The following is a 22,244-nucleotide window of genomic DNA, read 5'->3' as shown; positions in this document are numbered from 1 at the left end:
TTATTTGTCCTTTGTGCCAATTTCACATTGTCTTGACTGCTGTTGCTTAATAACTAGTCTTGATAGCTGGTAGTGTAAATCATCTAGTATTGTTCTCGTTCAAGACTGTCTTGCTTAATTTGGCTCTTTGTTTTTCCTTATAAATTTAAGAATCAGTTTATTAAATTCTATAAGAAAAAAACCTGCTGGGATTTTAAAACGTGTGTACACTGAATCTACAGGTCACTCTAGGGAAATCTGACATCTCTCTATTGGAAAGCCTTGCAACTCACAAATATTGTCTATCCCCTCCATTAATTTAGGTTGCTCAAAATTTCTCTCACTAATACTTTGTAGTTTTCTGAGTAAAGGCTTTGCACATTGTTCTTTAGATTTATTCTTAGGTATTTTATATTTGTTGATACAAGATATTTTCATTTTCTATTTGTTTGTTGCTATTATATAAGAATACAACTGATTTTTGTTTACTTATCTTGTATTTAGCAATCTTGCCAAATTCACATTTTTTTAAATTAATTAATTAATTTTTAAATTTTTGGCTGCTTTGGGTCTTCGTTGCTGCGCATGGGCTTTCTCTAGTTGTGGTGAGCGGGGGCTACTCTTCGTTGTGGTGCACGGGCTTCTCATTGCAGTGGCTTCTCTTGTTGCAGAGCATGGGCTCTAGGCACACGGGCTTCAGTAGTTGTGGCGTGCGGCTTCAGTAGTTGTGGCTCGCGGGATCTAGAGTGCAGGCTCAGTAGTTGTGGTGCATGGGCTTAGTTGCTCTGCAGCATGTGGGATCTTCCCGCACCAGGGCTCGAACCCGTGTCCCCTGCATTGGCAGGCAGATTCTTAACCACTGCGCCACCAGGGGAGCCCCTCACATTTTTAATTCTAACAAATTATTGATAGATTCTTCTGGACTTTCTACGTACACAATCATGCCATCAAAAACAACATCAGTTTTATTTCCTCTTTTCCAATTAATCCTCTTCTCTCTCTTATATGTATGATTTCTTATCTTGATCGCACAACTGAGCTTCTTTGGGAAAACAAAAATCTTTAAAAATCTCAGTCTTTTTCATTCGGTGAACAGTTTTGACAGTTTACACAACGAAAGCCAGAGCAGCCCCTGACGTCACCCACAGTGGCCACGGCATCTCCAGTGTGGCTCTCTGTGGACTCTCACAGCCACGTGTTTGCCATCTCCTGCAGGAGCTATCAGAGTCCCCATCTCTGTGGAACTGTGCTAGCCACGCTCCAGGGACACTTAGACCCAGAGAGAGTTCTCTGAAGGCTGGCTGTGACCCACCGGGGACACTGTGCCCTGAGGAGCTCAGAAGACCCAGAGGGAAGTCCAGGCGAGAGCGCCCCGAGATGCCTTCCTCATACCCATATGCTCACTCGGCAGCGTGGCTTGGGGTATCAGGGATGCCCAGCTACCTCTACTGCCTGCTGTTCCTGTTCACATCGCAATCCTGAAAATTAACTTGGCTAAGCCAGGTCTGCAGGGTGAACCTATGGGTGGTCGTTACGGGCAGCGGAGTAAAATGAAGGTCTTTGGAGGAGTAGCTGTGGTTAAGGGACATAAGTGACTCACAGCAAAGCTGCTCATCCTATGACAACCACTGTGAAAGTGTCCCTTGCAGTGAGGTGATTTGAAGGAAACAGGCTGTACATTTCAGTGGGGTGGGGGAAGCCACTCACAGGAATTCCGGCGACTCTGCAATGGCATTACGGGTTCTATTACTATAATCACTGCCCCTCTGCCACAGCGCTACCCGGCATAATCCAAAAGGATTTCTAGGATTTTCATCCTCCCCAGCCAACTGGGTTTCTTCTTGGCCTGTGTGGCTGAGTTCACAAAATAAAGAGCATTGTGTTCATTCTCCGGCTACAGCCCTGAGTGAAGTGACAGGCATGGGCAGGCTTTAAGGTCACCTGCATCTGCGCCGTCAAATAATAAAGGACTGAATGTTCTCCGTGGGGCCTCGCTGGGTTTTGGTGGTATTACTTGTTAATAAAAGTGAATTATTTGCTATGAGGCATTATTCATAATAGCAAAAAGTGGAAACAACACAAATGTCCATTTGGATAAATAAAATGTGGTATAACCATACAATGGACCATTATTCAGCCATCACAATGAACAAAGTACAGATACACGCTGCAGCATGAGTAAGCCTTGAAAAGCGCAAGAAGCCAGACCCAAAAAAACCACAAATCGTACGATCTCATTTATATGAAATGTCCACAACAGGCAAATCCTAAGAGACAGAAGGTAGATTACTAGTTACCAGGGGATGAAGAGAGGAGAAAACTGGCAGTACCTGCTAACAAGTAGGGGGGTTCTTTTGCGGGAGATGGAAATGTTCTCAATGAGATAGTGGTAATTCACAGTACGGTGAATATATTAAAGCCAATTAAATGCACACTTTAAAATGGTGAAGTTTAAATTATATGAATTTTAACTCAAAAAAGTGAATGATTTGCTATGAAGTTAATTTTCTCTTGAGAGATCAAGCATCAAAATTATTCTAACATTCTGACTCTGAAAGCCTTCTCCGTGATGGCCCAAGGAACCTGGGTGTTGGGGGACTCTGCAGCAGAGGCTGGTTTCCGCATGTGGTGGCGGGTAGAATAATCACACCTCTGCATGCAGCCATGTACATGATTATGGGTCACATCGCTGAACTGCATTCTCTGCTTCACTTCAAGAAAAATGAAATTTGCATGTGGAGGTCCACGGTGCCTCTGCAGGGTGGAGAGGGGCACACCACTCTGGCCTCTCCATGTCAGGGGCCACATGGGAGCCCTGGTCCCGAAGCACTCCTACTGCCAGTGCTTCAAGGGCAATGGCATTTAAGCAGCCGGAGTCTTAGCTTCATCAATGCGGAGGCGGGTCCTGGGTGACCCTATGAAGGGGTCATCACCTCCCCACAAGAGTGAGTGAAACATGAAAGCTCCCTTCTGTTCAATTAGCTTCTTTTCAAGGATCAGAGCCTGGCTGGCAGGCGGAAAATTCCACACTCTAATGAAACAAAAGGGAGCCAGAAGGGAGGGCAGATAAAGGGCACAAGCACAACCTCCCTGCATTCTTCTCTCGGGGCACAGAAGGCAGTCCTAAGTTCCAGAAGTCATGATAAAATCTCAGTGTGCTTCCCTACGGCATAGAGAGGAACCAGGTCTATTTCAGTATTTCCTTCACCATGGGACGAATCCATGGGAGTGTAAGAGGTGATTTTATTTGGTAAATGGACTGTGGCATGAAAAGTCCCTGAAGCACATCATGAGAAAGCTTCTCTCTTTTCAACTGTTAACCTTCTGACTCCATCAAGGAGAAAGGCTCTATACCTTTCACACCTCTCAGACTTTGTACCAAAGAGAAAGGAGAGAGTCTTTGGTAGGCAATGGTATCTAGGCTAGAATTTATGAACATAGTTTAATGGCATTGTGCTTATTTCTACTTTCTTATATTAATTTAATATTTTTGGCATGTATGGCAAGCTTTCCACTTAAGGTAGTGATATGTCACTCTTAAATTGATTGAAGGTTTTCTTAAAAAGTCACTCTAAAGAAAATACAGAAGAAAAGTAGAGGTGGTATGCAGATAGAGCAAGAAGCATAAAGGTGATTCAAGAATGACAGAAGTTTTGGAAACCTCTTTTCCTTTCCATCACTTTACTAATGAACACTTTTTTTTTTTTTTTTGGCGTCCCTGGGTGGGCGCGACTAATGATTGCTTTTAAAAAAATCTAAAACCATTCTGTCCTACCCACGCCATCTCCATGATCCTGCTCTTTCTGACTCATTTTTCAGTGCATTTCACTGCACCTGTCAAGACATCACTGGATCAGAATCCAACGACCAAGAAAAACCAAAGGAATTCCCATGAATCAGTGACGTTGGGAGACAGAGTGGTCTCCTGAGCAAAGACACCATCAGAAACCTGGAAGAATTTACCTGGGGAGAAGCTACCACTACTTCAGGAACACTCCCAACATCCAAGAAAGGATGTCTTTCAACTTTTCTGTAAGTTTGAAATATTTCATGATAAATGTTGAACAGCCACAACCAAAAAGGACAAGCAGAGAAGATGGCGTGGCCATGATACTCCTGAAAACTTGAACTATAAAATGAACTTACCAGTAATAGATTCTTATCAGTGCCGAAGGCCACAGGAGAAATGAGGCTACAAACGCCAGGATTGGGATGGCCAGCGTGCCGCCCGCGATCACAAACATGTTAACCACGTCAAGATCCATCCTGCTCTTTAGGGCTGGCTGACACCTGCAGGGGCTGAAGAGAGAGACAGTATTGAAAAACTCCGTCTCAGGGACTTCCCTGATGGTGCAGTGGTTAAGAATCTGCCTGCCAATGCAGGGGACACAGGTTCGATCCCTGGTCCAGGAAGATCCCACATGCACTGGAGCAACTAAGCCCGCGAGCCACAACTACTGAGCCCGTGTGCCACAACTACTGAAGCCTGTGTGCCTAGAGCCCGTGCTCCACAACAAGAGAAGCCACCGCAATGAGAAGCCCACGCATGGCAACAAAGAGTAGCCTCAGCTCGCCGCAGCTAAAGAAAGCCCGCGTGCAGCAACAATGAGCCGATGCGGCCAAAAATAAATGAAAATTTTTTAAAAAATTAAAAAAAAAAAAGGCCGTCTCAGGAGACAAGGTGAAGAAGCAAAGCGGGACAGAGAAGTGAATGACACAGAATGAGAGCAAGGATCAGGAGGAAACGAAAGTAGGCAAGTGCTTTAAAAAATCTAAATAGGCAGGACAACTAAATGTAATGAGGAATCCTTAAGATGATCCTGGATTTTTTTTTTAAGCTATAAAGGAAACTGTGGGGACAACTGGGGAAATCTGAGTAAGGACTGGTTATTAGATAATATTATTGTATTAGTGAGTGTGGTGATGAAATTGTGGTTATGTTTATATGTAAGAGAACGTCCTTGTTCCTAGCGTCTGCTGAAGTATTAAGGGATAAAGAATAGTAATATCTGCTACTCACTTTTAAAAGTTGAGGAGAGAAAAAATGTATATGTGCGTGTGCGTGTGTGTGTGAGCATGAGTGCATCTGAGTGTGCATGTGTGTGCACATGTGTGCATGCATGGGTGCATGTGTGTGTGCATCTGGGTTTGCCTGTGTGTGTGTGTGCATGCGTGCGTGTGTGTGTAGGGGAGGGAGAAATAAAGTAAGTGTGGTGAAATGTACTGGTAACCTCTAACTTTCCTATTAGGTTTGCAATTTTTAAAAATGAAAAGTTAGGGAGGACAGAAGACCTGGAAGGAAGGAAGGGAGGAAGGGAGGAAGGGAAGAGAGGAAGGAAAAAATACACATGTACACATGGATGCTTATCTATATACAGACTATCACTGGAAGGTGTACAAGAAACCAGCAACAGTGGTTGCATCTGAGGTGGGGAATCAGATGGGTGTCAGGGATGAGGGAGACTTGCTTTTCATGGTCTACCCTTTAAAATCTTTGTATCATGTACAGGCATAGACTTCAAATGTAAGTAATATACAGTAAAAAGTTAGGAGGGAACACATTAGAACAGCAGAGTTTTCAGTATACTTTCTGATGTCCTTCCATAGACTTGGTGGACACATCTGAAGGCTAGAATGTGAGCTCCAGGAGGGGAGGGACTGTATCCCCAGCATTCAGACTAGGGCCTGACCCATTTCTAGGCACTCTAGAAATCACCACTGAATTAGAGGTCCCCACCCAGTCCTGTCTCATGAACTTACTCACAACATGGTTTATTTTTTTTTCATGGAATAAAAAATATTTCAAGTCCCATCATCCTCCCCAATAGAGAAAACAACTCCTGCAAGGATCTGTAAGTCAGGTGTGGCCCTTTGCCATCTGAGGACTTGGCCACTTGTGTTAAGTGTGTATCTCACTAACATAAAAAAGAGCCTTCTTCAAGAAAAAGCAAACATCTAGCAAATCATGGTCTTCCTTATATTTCCTGTGAAATGGAAGGCTTTGTCCCATACACCTCTATCAACTAATGTGTGTTTCAATTTTATAATGATTTCATGATGGCACAGTATGACCACTGAGCATGGGGGTCAGCCAACTTTTTCTGTAAAGGGCAGATGATAAATATTTCAGCATTGCGGGTTATAAGGTCTCTGTCGCAACTCTTCAAGCTGCCCTTGTAGTGAGACAGCAGCCATATAACATGTAATGAATGGGTGTGACTACGTGCCAATAAAATTTTATTGTAAAAAACAGCCTTCAGGTTGTAATTTGCTAACCCTTGATTGAGCACACCAACTCCATCAAACAGGCAAGGTGAGTGTTTTATTCCCTAATTATAGGCTGAGGCAACTAAGGCACAGAGAGGTTAAGTAACTTGCCCAAGGTCACTCAGCTGGTAGTCATGATTATAAAACAAGTTTCTGACTTGGACCCACTCTCTATGCTCCTAACTCCACTTGGTCTAATTTTTTTCAAATGGCCTTTTCTCAATCTTTGTAACCTCTCTGCTGTTAAATACCCACATTTGTCACCCCTGATTTCTCCATGAAGATGTGACATCTCCATTTAGATGTTTGGTCTCTTGTGAGAGGTTTGGTGAAACAAGCCCCTCGGTCTAGAGGGGGAAACAGATACATCTGTAGGTGGGTTAGATGGTTCCTTTCAGTTTCACACACACTCTATCCGGGGACAGTACTGAGTCTACGGTAATGAAAGCTGCCGCCTTCTCAGGGGCAGAAGCACTGTCTGGGTTTCTGATTCAACTGTCCTCTCAGTTTCTCAGTCACTGTAAACACTTTTTCCAGCACACTTATATCACTGGCCTCTTTCTCCTCCCAGAACCAGAGCTCCTAGAGGGTAGGAATAATCATACATGTTCTTTCTCAGTGCCTAGAATAAGCCCAGGACACAAATAAGGTGCAAATGAATTAATGAAAATCAAAGTTACAAAATGGGTTCAATCCTATTTGTCTTAGGGACAACCATTCCCAATGATGCTATAAGAGACCTGACTTTTCTCTCTTTCAATAATTACAAAACTCCCCAGAGGAGTCACCTATTTAATGCTGGGTACAATTTACGGTGCTACAAAGGCCCCACTGTCAAGGGGTAAGCAAGTTAATCACAGAGTGAAGGGAATTTTACCAATCTATGTGAATAGTGTGGGTCACAAGAGCTGATGAAGATGGGAAATGTCAGATTCAAGAGGACTTTTCCACATCACATAAAGGCCTTAAAAACTGCTGAGGGTCACCGTGAATTCTGATTCCTGAGCTGCAGGAAGTTAATTGCATGATGTTCTTTTAGACTAGGAATGAGAACATTTTATGCCCAAAGCCATATATGTCACAGACTCTGACACTGGAGATGGGAGCCCCAACATGAAGTCATGATCATCAAAAAGAAACCTCATGGCTTCATCAATGCCTGCTAGGGATGTCACAGTCAGTTTAGGGGAAGGTTTTATCTGGCTCCATCCTCCACTTAATGGCAGAATAAAGTCTTTAATAAGGAGCTTTTGCAGAACATCATCAATTTAGCAAGGCTTGGACTTGTTACAAAGAATCCTGCACACTTTCCCTGATGACATCAAATACAGACAGGCCCTGAGTCAAGACACTAATGTTTTCTGAGTTTTCTATAAAGAGCTGACCATTATTCCTACCTCTGCAACATCCTTCGTTTTACAAAGGACTTGCCCCAGCCTTTGAAAAGGCAGCTGCCCTACCCTGCTGGGGTTTGTTTATAGGATGGTCTATGCACCCAAGGCGGAAGCTGGACACAGAAAAACTGAAGCCTTGTGAACCCAGAATCACCAATGACTGAACATCAACTAAGGGGTAGAGCGTGGAGCTTCCCTAAGCACAGGGCCCAAACAACTGATGTTTGCAAGATGACTTCAGGGCGCAGGAGAACACTCAGGGCTACACAGCATCAGGAAACACTCACATTCATACTGAGAAAGTCATCTCTTTGCAGTTCTTTTCCTGCCCTGCTTAGGTCAAAGAGAAACTCTCAGTGTGGTTATTAAATAGCTTTCTAACCCTTGAGCCTCCCGCAGGCAACAGTATCTAGCTATTTAATAATGTTGTTTGTGTTGATTTTTATGGATATTTTCAGTTTACGGTAGTGATGCACATTAATCTAAGTTAAAAGAAGGAAATGAATTAAAGAAAAATGCTAATCGGTGATAACACGGATCTGGTGAACATCATGGTAGTGACAGACGAATGGCTGCCACCGGGGCAGATGTGTGTGATGGACGGGGGTGGGGCGCTCCGCTGGCTCTTCCACGCACCGGCTGGGAGACCTTGGTTTCCTCATCTATTAATGAGAACATTCGTCCAAAACATCTCGTCCGCCTTTTCCTACTCTGGTGACTCAAAACATTTCTGAAATTATGCCAGACAACTGAAGAGTAGGATCTGGCTGGCTCCCCACGAGAATCTCGTTCCCTGTTACATTTTTCCCAAAACCTAAAACAGTATCTGGGAAATATTTGGTGCGTGGCAATGTTTGATAATGTTTTGGTGTTTGATAAAGGCTGAATAGACTGAAAAAGAAAAATGAACTCGTTTTACGTATCTGGTGTGTCACGTGAGACAGCCCAGTGTTAATGACAGTGATTTCAGCAGCTTTGCGGCACAGTCTGACACGAGGGGACATCAGGAAGGAGAGTTGGCCTCTATGGTACCAGGGGGGGTAACACGCTCTCACCCCGAGACCGGAGCCTGCCACGTGGCCTTCCCCTGTTAACATCCAAGCTGTGCATTCAGGGCCTTTATCTCTGAGTGCAGGGACAAAAATTAATCAGTAGATCCAGATAAACATTGGACTCATGTTCCCAAGTTTAGTCGGGGGTTAGAGGTCAGGCATAAAGTATCACAATTGTCTTTTAATGTTCTCACTGACTTTTAAAACCCGTCATCCTGAGTTCTGATACTTTAATCTTAAGGTATAAAGCAAAATTCCAAGAATAAATAGAATGTAAAACACTTTTATAGAATCTTGCCTTCCCCTGGACATCTACTCATATGCCATCAATTTTGACAAACTAAAGTCCTGGTCTCTTCAAAATAATGATTATTTTAATAACTATAGCAACAACAATAATGACCATGGCCACTACCACCATAGCCAAAGATAGGAGAGCGACAGCCTCCATGTATTGGATGACTGCTCTATGCCAGGCCCCGTGCAGGTGGTTCACATACATCCTCTCATTTTATCTTGCACGACACTGGGAGTAAGAAGCATTTCTCCCATTTTAAAGATGGAGAAACTGAAGCTTACAGAAGTTAACAAATGCCCCCAAGGTCACCTGACTGGTACATGGCATGAGCTGCATTTCAATCCAATCCTGAAGGTGTGCCTGGCTCATGCTACCTTTGCCTTCTCTCAGCACTTGCTAAGCAGATATTTATTGCGCATCAGTTACACAAAAGGCACAGGAGTTCAGTGTTCCCAGTTCAGTGTTCGTATAGACATTCTTTGCACTTCTCCAGAACTATTTTAAGAGGAAGTAACATGCTAACTTTACAAGTTAACAACTTGTTACCTTATTGTTGCTGGTGTCTTTGAAAAACTAACCAGTGCTGGGACTTCCCTGGTGGTCCAGTGGTAAAGAATCCGCCTTACAATGCAGGCAACTAAGCCCTGCGGGCCTCAACTAGAGAGCCTGCTAGAGCCCACACGCTCTGGAACCCGCGCGCCACGACTAAAGAAGAGAAAACCCGCACGCCACAACTAGAGAGAAACCCGCACACCACAACGAAGAGCCCATGTGCCGCTACTAAGAACTGACACACCCAAAAAAGACCAAAAAATAACAACAACAAAAAACTAACCAGTGCTGCTCACAATTTTTTTCTTTAATTCTACAATATGAAAATTCTTTCCACAGTGTTTTCCACCTGGAAAAAGCACTAAGTTCTTGAAATCTGAGTATAAAATCCCAGCTGTTAAACATTGTTGCATCTACCCAACACTGATTTCTGAAACTAGGTTCTTTTTTTTTTTAATAAATTTTTTAAATTAATTTATTTATTTTATTTATTTAGTTTTGGCTGCGTTGGGTCTTCCTTGCTGCGTGCGTGCTTTCTCTAGTTGAGGTGAGTGGGGGCTACTCTTCGTTGCGGTGCGTGGGCTTCTCACTGCAGTGGCTTCTCTTGTTGCGGAGGATGGGCTCTAGGCGCGCAGGCTTCAGTAGTTGTGGCACGTGGGCTCAGTAGTTGTGGCTCACGGGCTCTAGAGCACAGGCTCAGTAGTTGTGGCGCACGGGCTTAGCTGCTCCGTGGCATGTGCGATCTTCCCGGACCAGGGCTCAAACCCGTGTCCCTTGCATTGGCAGGCAGATTCTTAACCACTGTGCCACCAGGGAAGCCCTGAAACTAGGTTCTTGTAAAGATAAACCGATTCCTCAAAACTATCACTAATGACCAACAGTTAAAAAAGATACTAAGATTCTCTTGTATGGAAGCCCCAGGATCAATGAGACAGAGTAATTTGAGAAATGAGCAGTTCTAACGCCTCGTCACAGTAATCTTCTCCATCGCGAAGGAAAATCACACTGAAAGTTCCAAGGAAGTAGTTAAGTCTGCCCAGTCATCACTGAAAGTGTGGCACGACCCTAGGATTGCTGCCATAAGGTGCTCACCTCTGCCCTCCTGGCCTTGTCTCCCCGTCACTCTGGCTGAGCCCATTCCTCCTCTGTACTTGGCAGCTCAGACACCCCTGCTGTTCAGACAAGCCATGGCTCTGAGCATGCATAGCCTGGTTCCTAAAATTCTCTGCTCCCGCTCTCCCCTGATAGTCCCATGATGCTCTCCTTACCTGCCCCCTTGAACAGTCCCGTGATGTGCTCTTCATTGTCTTCCTGGAAGAGCTCACCATATCTACACCCTCTGCCACTCCCTCCTACAGGAAACGCGAAAATCAACATACCTGGCCAGGACCTTCTTCCAGACTTTTCCAGAAGCCTGCTTGACTATCTCCATGACCCAAAAGTCCTGTCCTACAAGGTCTTAGGTACATCTCTCCCCTTGCTCCTGACTTGTCGATTTCTGCCAACAGTATCCCCATCAGTCTGGCCTCCCAGACTCCAATGCCTCTTTCACTCTTCCTCCTTGCTCAACACTCCTGTCAGGCAACGGCGGGGAGGTGCCAGCGCTGGAGCCAACTTGTCTGAGTCTAGACAAACTGCACTGTTTATAGGTGGCTATTTAAATTTAAATTAATTAGATAAAATTCAAAGTTCAGTCCTTCAGTCACATCCATCACATTGTAAATGCTTGAGAGTCACATCTGAATAGGAGCTGCTGCATTGGACAGCACAGTTTTAGGGGGTCTACACCCCCGAAAGCCTCTTGCAACCAATTCCTTTGGCTTAACATTTACTAGGAATGTCATGGGGGAAGAAACATTTCCACCAGGTGTGAGACTTTGTAGGTGTCAGACCACAGCTCCCTCAGCCACCACACTGCGTCCAGGTCCTCATCTCTCCTTGCTCCCACTTCTGTGAAGACTGCTCTTTCACACCCTGTTCAGTCCTTCCACCACCAGCTGCCAGAGGAATCTTCTCAGCTCACGCCAAGGACTGGGGGCTCTGGTCTAGTGTGAACTCTGAGCACTCCGTATGATCTCGACTCAACTTTCTGGCCCCCACCTCCGCCTGCACCCCAAATATCCAACTCCTACCCCCACGAAAGCCCCGCACAGCCTCACAATTCATCTTTCTCACACTGTCCCCTTCGTGTGGAGCACTCCCTGTCCCGCCTGCCTGATGAACTCCTCTCTGCCTTTGGGGCTGATTCAAGTGTCACACTCCCCAGGAAAGCATCCTGGTCCCCACGGGCCCAGGTCTTCTCGACTCCCTTCAAACTCAGAGCCCTGCTCCAGGCACAGTCTTTGAGAAGGGAGGGCTTTTGGATATATATCTTGAGCTTTAAAAATCTTCAGGTGCCCAATCCCCTCCCCACCAGACCTACTGAAACAGAGAACACCTCTGCCCCCAAATAGGCTGGACTGCAGAAGGGTGCCAGGGAGCTTACAAAGTAGCCCCACTCTCATTAAAGGGCTGCCTGTTTTTCCCCCCCTGTAATATATGGTGTTAAAAATCCATACTCACTCTTTGAAGAGCACAGCCTTCTTTCCCAACTGCTACTGGCTCTGGCAGAAGCTGAAAATGAGACTCTGGAATCAAAGGAAAGAAAATGACAAAGCATTAAATCATATTAGAAAATATGAATGAAGTGCTAACAACCAACCAGCAAGGGGGAACATCTCCTCCTTGGCACAGGAGAAGTGCAAATATCCTGTGGCTTTAAAGTTCCCTCCGGTTCAGGTCACCTCCCCTAATTAAACAACCTGCACAAAGGGTAGGCAGGGCAAGTGAGATAAAGAGCTTGGCCAGGAGGGTATGAAGGTCAGAGAAGGAATCTGTGATGAGGATAAAGCATGGGACTGAGCTGGTGATTCCTGGGCTGCAGGAGCGAGAAAGGCAATAAGGGAAACAGGCATGCTTGGGTGAGAGGAGGTTCTGAAGGCTTCAAACTTAACTAAGACCTTCAAATAAAGATTAAAACTCCCCTTCTCCATCTGGGGTTAGGGTTACCTAAAGTTATACTCAGAAAGGAATGAGAGGAAGGTGGCAACCAATGGGCAAATGAATACAATATTTCTACTAGAGTGGCTAGAGAGAGGGGACCACAAAGCTCAAAAACAGGGCTGGACAGAGCAGAGATGCTGGCAAAGGCGCTGCAGCAAAAAAATGAGGAGACGGGTAGATGGGTGATTGAAGGTAAATCCACAAAACCCCTGAATTATTTCAGAGGGGTCAAGGAATTAAACATAAAAAAATAACACCAAGATAGCCTCATCCACCAGAGAGCAGACAGCAGAAGCAAGAAGAACTACAATCCTGCAGCCTGTGGAACAAAAACCACATTCACAGAAAGATAGACAAGATGAAAAGGCAGAGGGCTATGTACCAGATGAAGGAACAAGATAAAACCCCAGAAAAACAACTAAATGAAGTGGAGATAGGGAACCTTCCAGAAAAAGAATTCAGAATAATGATAGTGAAGATGATCCCGGACCTCGGAAAAAGAATGGAGGCAAAGATGGAGAAGATGCAAGAAATGTTTAACAAAGACCTAGAAGAATTAAAGAACAAACAAACAGAGATGAACAATACAATAACTGAAATGAAAACTACACTAGAAGGAATTAATAGAAGCATAACTGAGGCAGAAGAACGGAGAAGTGACCTGGAACACAGAATGGTGGAATTCACTGCTGCGGAACACAATAAAGAAAAAAGAATGAAAAGAAATGAAGACAGCCTAAAAGACCTCAGGGACAACATTAAATGTAACAACATTCACATTATAGGGGTCCCAGAAGGAGAAGAGAGAGAGAAAGGACCGCAGAAAATACTTGAAGAGATTATAGGCGAAAACTTCCCTAACATGGGAAAGGAAACAGCCACCCAAGTCCAGGAAGCGCAGCGAGTCCCATACAGGATAAACCTAAGGAGAAACACGCTGAGACAGACAGTAATCAAATTGGCAAATATTAAAGACAAAGAAAAATTACTGAAAGCAGCAAGGGAAAAACAACAAATAACATACAAGGGAACTCCCATAAGGTTAACCGCTGATTTCTCAGCAGAAACTCTACAAGCCAGAAGGGAGTGGCATGTTATACTTAAAGTGATGAAAGGGAAGAACCTACAACCAAGATTACTCTACCCGGCAAGGATCTCATTCAGATTCGATGGAGAAATCAAAAGCTTTACAGACAAGCAAAAGCTAAGAGAATTCAGAACCACCAAACCAGCTCTACAACAAATGCTAAAGGAACTTCTCTAAGTGGGAAACACAAGAGAAGAAAAGGACCTACAAAAACAAACCCAAAACAATTAAGAAAATGGTCATAGGAACATACATATTGATAATTACCTTAAATGTGAATGGATTAAATGCTCCAACCAAAAGACACAGGCTTGCTGAATGGACACAAAAACAAGACCCATATATATGCTGTCTACAAGAGACCCACTTCAGACCTAGGGACACATACAGACTGAAAGTGAAGGGATGAAAAAAGATATTCCATGCAAATGGAAATCAAAAGAAAGCTGGAATAGCAATGCTCATATCAGATAAAATAGACTTTAAAATAAAGAATGTTACAAGAGACAAGGAAGGACACTACATAATGATCAAGCGATCAATCTAGAACAACATATAACAATTATAAATATATATGCACCCAACATAGGAGCACCTCAATATATAAGGCAACTGCTAACAGCTATAAAAGAGGAAATCGACAGTAACACAGTAATAGTGCGGGACTTGAACACCTCACTTACACCAATGGACAGATCATCCAAAATGAAAATAAATAAGGAAACAGAAGCTTTAAATGACACAATAGACCAGATAGATTTAATTGATATTTATAGGACATTCCATCTAAAAACAGCAGATTACACTTTCTTCTCAAGTGCGACGGAACATTCTCCAGGATAGAGCACATCTTGGGTCACAAATCAAGCCTCAGTAAATTTAAGAAAATTGAAATCATATCAAGCATCTTTTCTGACCACAATGCTATGAGATTAGAAATCAATTACAGGGAAAAAAACGTAAAAAACCCAAACACATGGAGGCTAAACAATACATTACTAAATAACCAAGAGATCACTGAAGAAATCAAAGAGGAAATCAAAAAATACCTAGAGACAAATGACAATGAAAACACGACCATCCAAAACCTATGGGATACAGCAAAAGCAGTTCTAAGAGGGAAATTTATAGCTATACAAGCCTACCTCAAGAAACAAGAAAAATCTCAAATAAACAATCTAACCTTACACCTAAAGGAACTAGAGAAAGAAGAACAAACAAAACCCAAAGTTAGCAGAAGGAAAGAAATCATAAAGATCAGAGAAGAAATAAATGAAATAAAAACAAAGAAAACAATAGCAAAGATCAATAAAACTAAAAGCTGGTTCTTTGAGAAGATAAACAAAATTGATAAACCATTAGCCAGACTCATCAAGAAAAAGAGGGAGAGGACTCAAATCAATAAAATTAGAAATGAAAAAGAAGTTACAACAGACACCGCAGAAATACAAAGCATCCTAAGACACTACTACAAGCAACTCCATGCCAACAAAATGGACAACCTGGAAAAAATGGACAAATTCTTAGAAAGGTATAACCCTCCAAGACTGAACCAGGAAGAAACAGAAAATATGAACAGACCAATCACAAGTAATGAAATTGAAATTGTGATTAAAAATCTTCCAACAAACAAAAGTCCAGGACCAGATGGCTTCACAGGCGAATTCTATCTAACATTTAGAGAAGAGCTAACACCCATCCTTCTCAAACTCTTCCAAAAAATTGCAGAGGAAGGAACACTCCCAAACTCATTCTATGAGGCCACCATCACCCTGATACCAAAAGCAAACAAAGATACTACAAAAAAAGAAAATTACAGACCAATATCACTGATGAATATAGATGCAAAAATCCTCAACAAAATACTAGCAAACAGAATCCAACAACACATTAAAAGGATCATACACCATGATCAAGTGGGATTTATCCCAGGGATGCAAGGATTCTTCAATATACGCAAATCAATCAATGTGATACACCATATTAACAAATTGAAGAATAAAATCCATATGATCATCTCAATAGATGCAGAAAAAGCTTTTGACAAAATTCAACAACCATTTATGATAAAAACTCTCCAGAAAGTGGGCATAGAGGGAACCTATGTCAACATAATAAAGGCCATATACGACAAACCCACAGCAAACATCATTCTCAGTGGTGAAAAACTGAAAGCATTTCCTCTAAGATCAGGAACAAGACAAGGATGTCTACTCTCACCACTATTATTCAACATAGTTTTGGAAGTCCTAGCCACGGCAATCAGAGAAGAAAAAGAAATAAAAGAAACACAAATTGGAAAAGAAGAAGTAAAACTGTCACTGTTTGCGGATGACATGATACTATACATAGAGAATCCTAAAGGTGCCACCAGAAAACTATTAGATCTAATCAATGAATTTGGTAAAGTTGCAGGATACAAAATTAATGCACAGAAATCTCTTGCATTCCTATACACTAATGATGAGAAATCTGAAAGAGAAATTAAGGAAACACTCCCATTTACCACTGCAACAAAAAAAATAAAATACCTAGGAATAAACCTACCTAGGGAGACAAAAGACCTGTATTCAGAAAACTATAAGACACTGATGAAAGAAATTAAAGATGATACCAAGAGATGGAGAGATATACCATGTTCTTGGATTGGAAGAATCAATACTGTAAAAATGACTATACTACTCAAAGCAATCTACAGATTCAGTGCAATCCCTATCAAATTACCAATGGCATTTTTTACGGAACTAGAACAAAAAATCTTAAAATTTGTATAGAGACACAAAAGACCCTGAATAGCCAAAGCAGTCTTGAGAGAAAAAACGGAGCTGGAGGAATCAGACTCCCTGACTTCAGACTATACTACAAAGCTACAGTAATCAAGACAATATGGTACTGGCACAAAAACAGAAACATAGATCAATGGAACAAGAGAGAAAGCCCAGAGATAAACCCATGCACCTATGGTCAACTAATCTATGACAAAGGAGGCAAGGATATACAGTGGAGAAAAGACAGTCTCTTCAATAAGTGGTGCTGGGAAAACTGGACAGCTACATGTAAAAGAATGAAATTAGAACACTCCCTAACACCATACACAAAAATAAACTCAAAATGGATTAGAGACCTAAATGTAAGACTGGACACTATAAAACTCTTAGAGGAAACCATAGGAAGAACACTCTTTGACATAAATCACAGCAAGATGTTTTTTGATCCACCTCCTAGAGTAATGGAAATAAAAACAAATATAAAGAAATGGGACCTAATGAAACTTCAAAGCTTTTGCACAGCAAAGGAAACCATAAACAAGACGAAAAGACAACCCTCAGAATGGGAGAAAATATCTGCAAACGAATCAACGGACAAAGGATTAATCTCCAAAATATATAAACAGCTCATGCAGCTCAATATTAAAAAAACAAACAACCCAATCCAAAAATGGGCAGAAGTCCTAAATAGACATTTCTCCAAAGAAGACATACAGATGACCAAGAAGCACATGAAAAGCTGCTCAACATCACTCATTATTAGAGAAATGCAAATCAAAACTACAATGAGGTATCACCTCATACCAGTTAGAATGGGCATTATCAGAAAATCTACAAACAAAAAATGCTGGAGAGGGTGTGGAGAAAAGGGAATCCTCTTGCACTGTTGGTGGGAATGTAAATTGATACAGCCACTATAGAGAACAGTATGGAGGTTCCTTAAAAAACTAAAAATAGAATTACCATATGACCCAGCAATCCCACTACTGGGCATATACCCAGAGAAAACCGTAATTCAAAAAGACACATGCACCCCAATGTTCATTGCAGCACTATTTACAATAGCCAGGTCATGGAAGCAACCTAAATGCCCATCGACAGACGAATGGATAAAGAAGATGTGGTACATATATACAATGGAATATTACTCAGCCATAAAAAGGAACGAAATTGGGTCATTTGCTGAGACATGGATGGATCTAGAGACTGTCATACAGAGTGAAGTAAGTCAAAAGAGAAAAACAAATATCGTCTATTAACGCATGTATGTGGAGCCTAGAAAAATGGTACAAATGAACCGGTTTGCAGGGCAGAAGTTGAGACACAGATGTAGAGAACAAATGTATGAACACCAAGGGGAGAAAGCGGCGGGGGGGTGAGGGGGGTGTGATGAATTGGGCGATTGGGATTGACATGTGTACACTGATGTGTATAAAATGGATGACTAAGAACCTGCTGTATAAAAAAATAAATAAAATTCAAAAATTAAAAAAAAGTAACACCATGAAAGTTCTAGAAGAAAACATGAGAACTCTGTTTGAAAACATCTTCACAGGGAGAGCCTTTCTAAGTTAAGATTTAAAACCTAGGCGCCATAACATAAAGATTAATAAGCTGACTGCATAAAAATGTTTTTAAATGTCCACATGGAAAGGGATATCATAGGACTTCCCTGGTGGCGCAGTGGTTAAGACTCCATGCTCCCAATGCCAGGGGCCCAGGTTCGATCTCTGATCAGGGAACTAGATCCCACATGCATGCCGAAACTAAGAGTTCGTGTGCCACAACTGAGGAGCCCGTGAGCTGCAACTAAGGAGCCTGCTGGCCTCCACTAAGGAGCACACGTGCCACAACTAAAGGAGCCGGCGAGCCGCGACTAAGGAGCCTGCCTGCCACAACTAAGACCCGGCACAACCAAATTAATAAATAAAATGAATAGTAAATAAAATAAATATTAAAAAAAAGATATCATGGACAAGGTTACAATGTGTCAATACATATCAGAGACGACAGACTAATAAAGGGTTCCTACAAATCAATAAAAACAACAACAAAGTCCAGTAGAAAAACGGGCGAATGATCTGAGTAGATCATGTAACAGAAAGGAAATACAAATGCCTCTTTGACATATAAAAAGATGCTCAATCTCATTTACAAGAGAAATGCAAATTAAACCTACAAGGCGATGGTGATCTTTGTTTATTGTATTGGCAAAGAACAAAAAGTGTAATAACAGACTGTGCTGCTGGGGCCGTGGAAAAATAGATGCCCTCACGCAAGGTACAGATTTATACTCCCATCAACAACCCCTAAAGATGGCATTTTGGCAAAATCTCCAGCAATGTACAGTACACATACCTTTGATCTAATAATCTAATTTCTAGGAACTTATTTGTGTTCAGACCTGAACATGTTTGAGAACATGTTTGTGAAGGGTTATTTGTTATAGTATTACTTATCATGGCAAAAAAAATTGGAACTCACATGCCCACTCATAGGGGATATGTTAAGTAAATGATGGTACAACTTTATAAAGAAGTATAATGTATAGCCATTAAATACAAATAAAATTAACTATAAGCCATTAAAATAATGAGGCATATTTGTCTCTACGGGTAATGACCTCCAAGGTACACTGTTAACTAAAAATGCAAGGAACAGAAGAGAATGGGTAGAATAACATCTCTTGCATTGAGAGAGAGAGACAGAAATATGCATGTTATGCTTATATGTGTGTAAAATGTTTCAGGATGGATACAGATGGTAATCATGACTGGGGCTGGGAAGGAAACTGAGAGGCTAGGGGCAGAGATGAGGGAGACTTTTCACTGATATCCTTTTGTACTTTTTGAATTGCTACCATGTGCATGTTCAAGGTTTTCCCTATTTAATTAAAAAATACAATATAGGGACTCCCTTGGTGGTCCAGTGGTAAAAAATCCATCCTGCAATGCAGGGGACGCGGGTTCGATCCCCGGTCAGGTAACTAAGATCCCAAGTGCCGCAGGGCAACTAAGCCCATGCACCACAACTACTGAGCCCGCGTGCCACAAACTACAGAGCCCGCGTGCCACAAACTACAGAGCCCACGCGCCACAACTAGAGAAGAGAAAACCCGCACGACACAACTAGAGAGAAGCCCACGCACCACAGTGAAGAGCCTGCAAGCCACAAAGAAGAGAGCTTGCGTGCCACAACTAAGACCCGATGCAGCCAAAAATAAAAATAAGTAAATAAAGTAAAAAAATTTTTTAAAATACAATATAAACTCAAGTACAGTGGTCTATCCTACACTGTCCAATACAGTAGCCACTAGCCACATGGTGACTGTTTAAATTTAAAATGATCAAAACTAAATAAAACGTAAAATTCAGCTCCTCAGCTGCGCTAGCCACATTTCACATGCTCAATAGCCACAGAAAGTGTATCTCCTTCATGGTTCTGGGAAAGGTACTGATAAGAAGATTCACTCCGTCCTGCTTTGTACCAAATCACTAGCAGCTGATTCCCCATGGGGGTTTTTGCTCGAGAGCCAGCCAAGCCCACAGCCCCATCCCCTGCTTCTGCCACCTGGGGCAGCACTGTGGGCAAGGAAGCTCAGCCTAGCAGGCTGGTCCTGTAGACAGAGAATCAGAGAACCAGAAAACCCTGCTACCCAATCCTGAGGAGAAGAGACACAGCCCGAGGAGAGAGAGGCAGGCAGATCAATCAGGGGCTCAGCTGGAAGGCAGGTGGCTTATGTACCCAGTGGCATATCTTCTAAAAAAATCGTATTGGCCAAGAAGCAAGGCAATGAAACACGCACAACGTATCCTCAACTAGCCCAGCACCTTCAAAGCATCAGCCTCTGGGATCAAGATGTAGGCTGCGGTGATTAGTCTGAAATAACCACCTGCTTGAAATCATGCTTAAAGCAAGAAAACCCTACAGAAATACAAGCCAGTCTTCCACCGGATAAAAGAGGAGACAAAAGCCACTTGACCCTTTACCTCCAAGGACCACAAAGTCTTCAGGCTCTCAGGCAGCCCAGAACAAGCTTTAATTCGAACACTGCTCTATGAATTAATGCGAACACATGCACTGTCATTGGCTGAGATCAGCTCTCAAAGGTAAAGTGCTAGAAAGAGCATCACATAAGTGACTATTTTCCACATGACTGAAAGGAATTAAAATAGCCCTCTATATGGGTATGCAATAGCAGAAGGCCTGAAATAGAACCTCAGGGCCCCAAAACACTCTCCCATTGCTCAAATCTGTGCTCCGAACTCAAAAGAAAAGCAAGGAGATTAAAGAGGGCTTTGTCATTTCTAAAGGAAGGAAGCTGGTCTACAGTATTTTCTAACTGCAGGGACAAAGCCAGTGTGAGACAAAAAGGAGCCCTGTTATAAACAGCTGGCAGGTTCTACCAGGACAAGATCTCTGGCTCCCAGCATGAGGTTCAGCATTCAGAGCCCTTCATGAGCTGGTCCCTACCTTCTCTAGCCAGAATCTCTTCCCCAGAGATCTCTGTAACCCAGGGAAATCAGCATCAGAAAAAGGTGATGCCACGCTCAAAATTTCATAGTTAGAACAGTTTTGTTTAGAACTTTATCCAAATAAGTAAACAAAAATCAAAATCTGTCTATCCTAAGATCAATAGCAAATATGGAACAAAATTTAAGTTATAACTGCCATCCTGTGCTAATTCTTAGAACAAAGAATAAACCGCATGTAAATTGCCTTAGAGTATGGTAAGTCCTTACAGTTAACATTTGGTTGTCACAGCGCTATTACACAGGGGACGTTTTTTGCAAAAATGCTTTACTGCTTTGCCCCGGGCCTCTCAATCCTTTGATTTTCAAGTCCCGCCCTCTCATCATCAACTAACAGGTGTCACATTGCCAGACCCCATCTATTACTGCCTCCACAGTCAAGCGGCTTCTGCGGTGAGTTCATGAAATCCCATGTCTCTCTCTCCAACGTTTGTCTTGTATTTGTAAAATGTCCTTACGACCTGGGAGAGACGATGACCAAGAGGTAGATGCTCCTGGAGCGTGGCTGGACACCAGTGTTGAAAAGAGAGGGAGGCACGATGGGGTGGGACCCAAGTTTGTAAGTGGCAAGTCCATTAATGAGTATTTTCCTGTTATAACGTCTGCTTCCCCGCTAAAACCTGGAAACTATGGGGAATCTGTTACTAGATAGGCTGATAATCTGACCCTCTGGTGACTGTACCTGAACTGGCTTTGTGTTTTTCTCCACTGCCCCATTTTCTGTCGACCTGGACGATACCCTCTATCTATCCCCATCCCCTAACAAATCTTTCTGGCAGAACTAAGAGTTATCTCCTTCAGTCCCCCAGCCATTAGCAACCTCGGCTTCATTCTCCATACCTACAAGTATTTATGACCTGCATCTTTTACCATAATACTCACGAAAACACTGGCTGTACCCTCCACTAGGCTGCAAGCTCCTTGAAGACAAGTCTTACTACATCTCTGCATCTGCCATGGCACTTCAGCATACACGTGCCTTGCCCTTGTGTGACAGGGAAGAGCTAAATGGGACACCACGTTGGATCTGCTTCTTTGACTTTAACCTTTGCTTTTCCTTGTTTTTGTTATTATACTCAAACCTAATGGCCTGCCTCAGGGAACCCTGCCCACCTGTGAACGGCTGCAAGAAAAAAAGAAACTAACACATCCCCTCACCGAGGCTGGTCATTCCAGGAGATGTTCTGCAAGACCGATGGCCCTTTTACTTTACTTCCTCTCCGCCTCTCCCTCTCTATTCTGCCTTATTACTTTACTTCCTCACCACCTCCTC

The 22,244-nt window shown here is 42.7% G+C and overlaps 1 protein-coding gene across 8 annotated transcripts in view; it reads right to left on the bottom strand.

Annotated features, from left to right (window-relative positions):
• The window catches only part of ABHD6 (abhydrolase domain containing 6, acylglycerol lipase), a 52,584-nt gene that overhangs the window by 22,505 nt on the left and 7,835 nt on the right, over positions 1 to 22,244 (bottom strand). For 6 of the 8 annotated variants that reach the window (XM_082412369.1, XM_082412368.1, XM_082412365.1 and 3 more), the window contains exons 2-3: positions 12,105 to 12,169; positions 4,126 to 4,278 (exon numbers count right to left, since the gene is read on the bottom strand). In XM_082412369.1, coding sequence (XP_082268495.1) covers positions 4,126 to 4,244 — 119 coding nt within the window. In that variant the 5' untranslated portion in view covers positions 4,245 to 4,278; positions 12,105 to 12,169. The remainder of the gene's footprint in view (positions 1 to 4,125; positions 4,279 to 12,104; positions 12,170 to 22,244) is intronic. The other 2 variants (XM_082412370.1, XM_082412371.1) reach the window with 1 other exon arrangement.

Source organism: Balaenoptera physalus, assembly GCF_965194825.1.
Source record: "Balaenoptera physalus genome assembly, chromosome: 11".
Lineage (NCBI taxonomy): Eukaryota > Metazoa > Chordata > Mammalia > Artiodactyla > Balaenopteridae > Balaenoptera > Balaenoptera physalus.
This window is presented reverse-complemented; position numbering and strand designations above follow the sequence as displayed.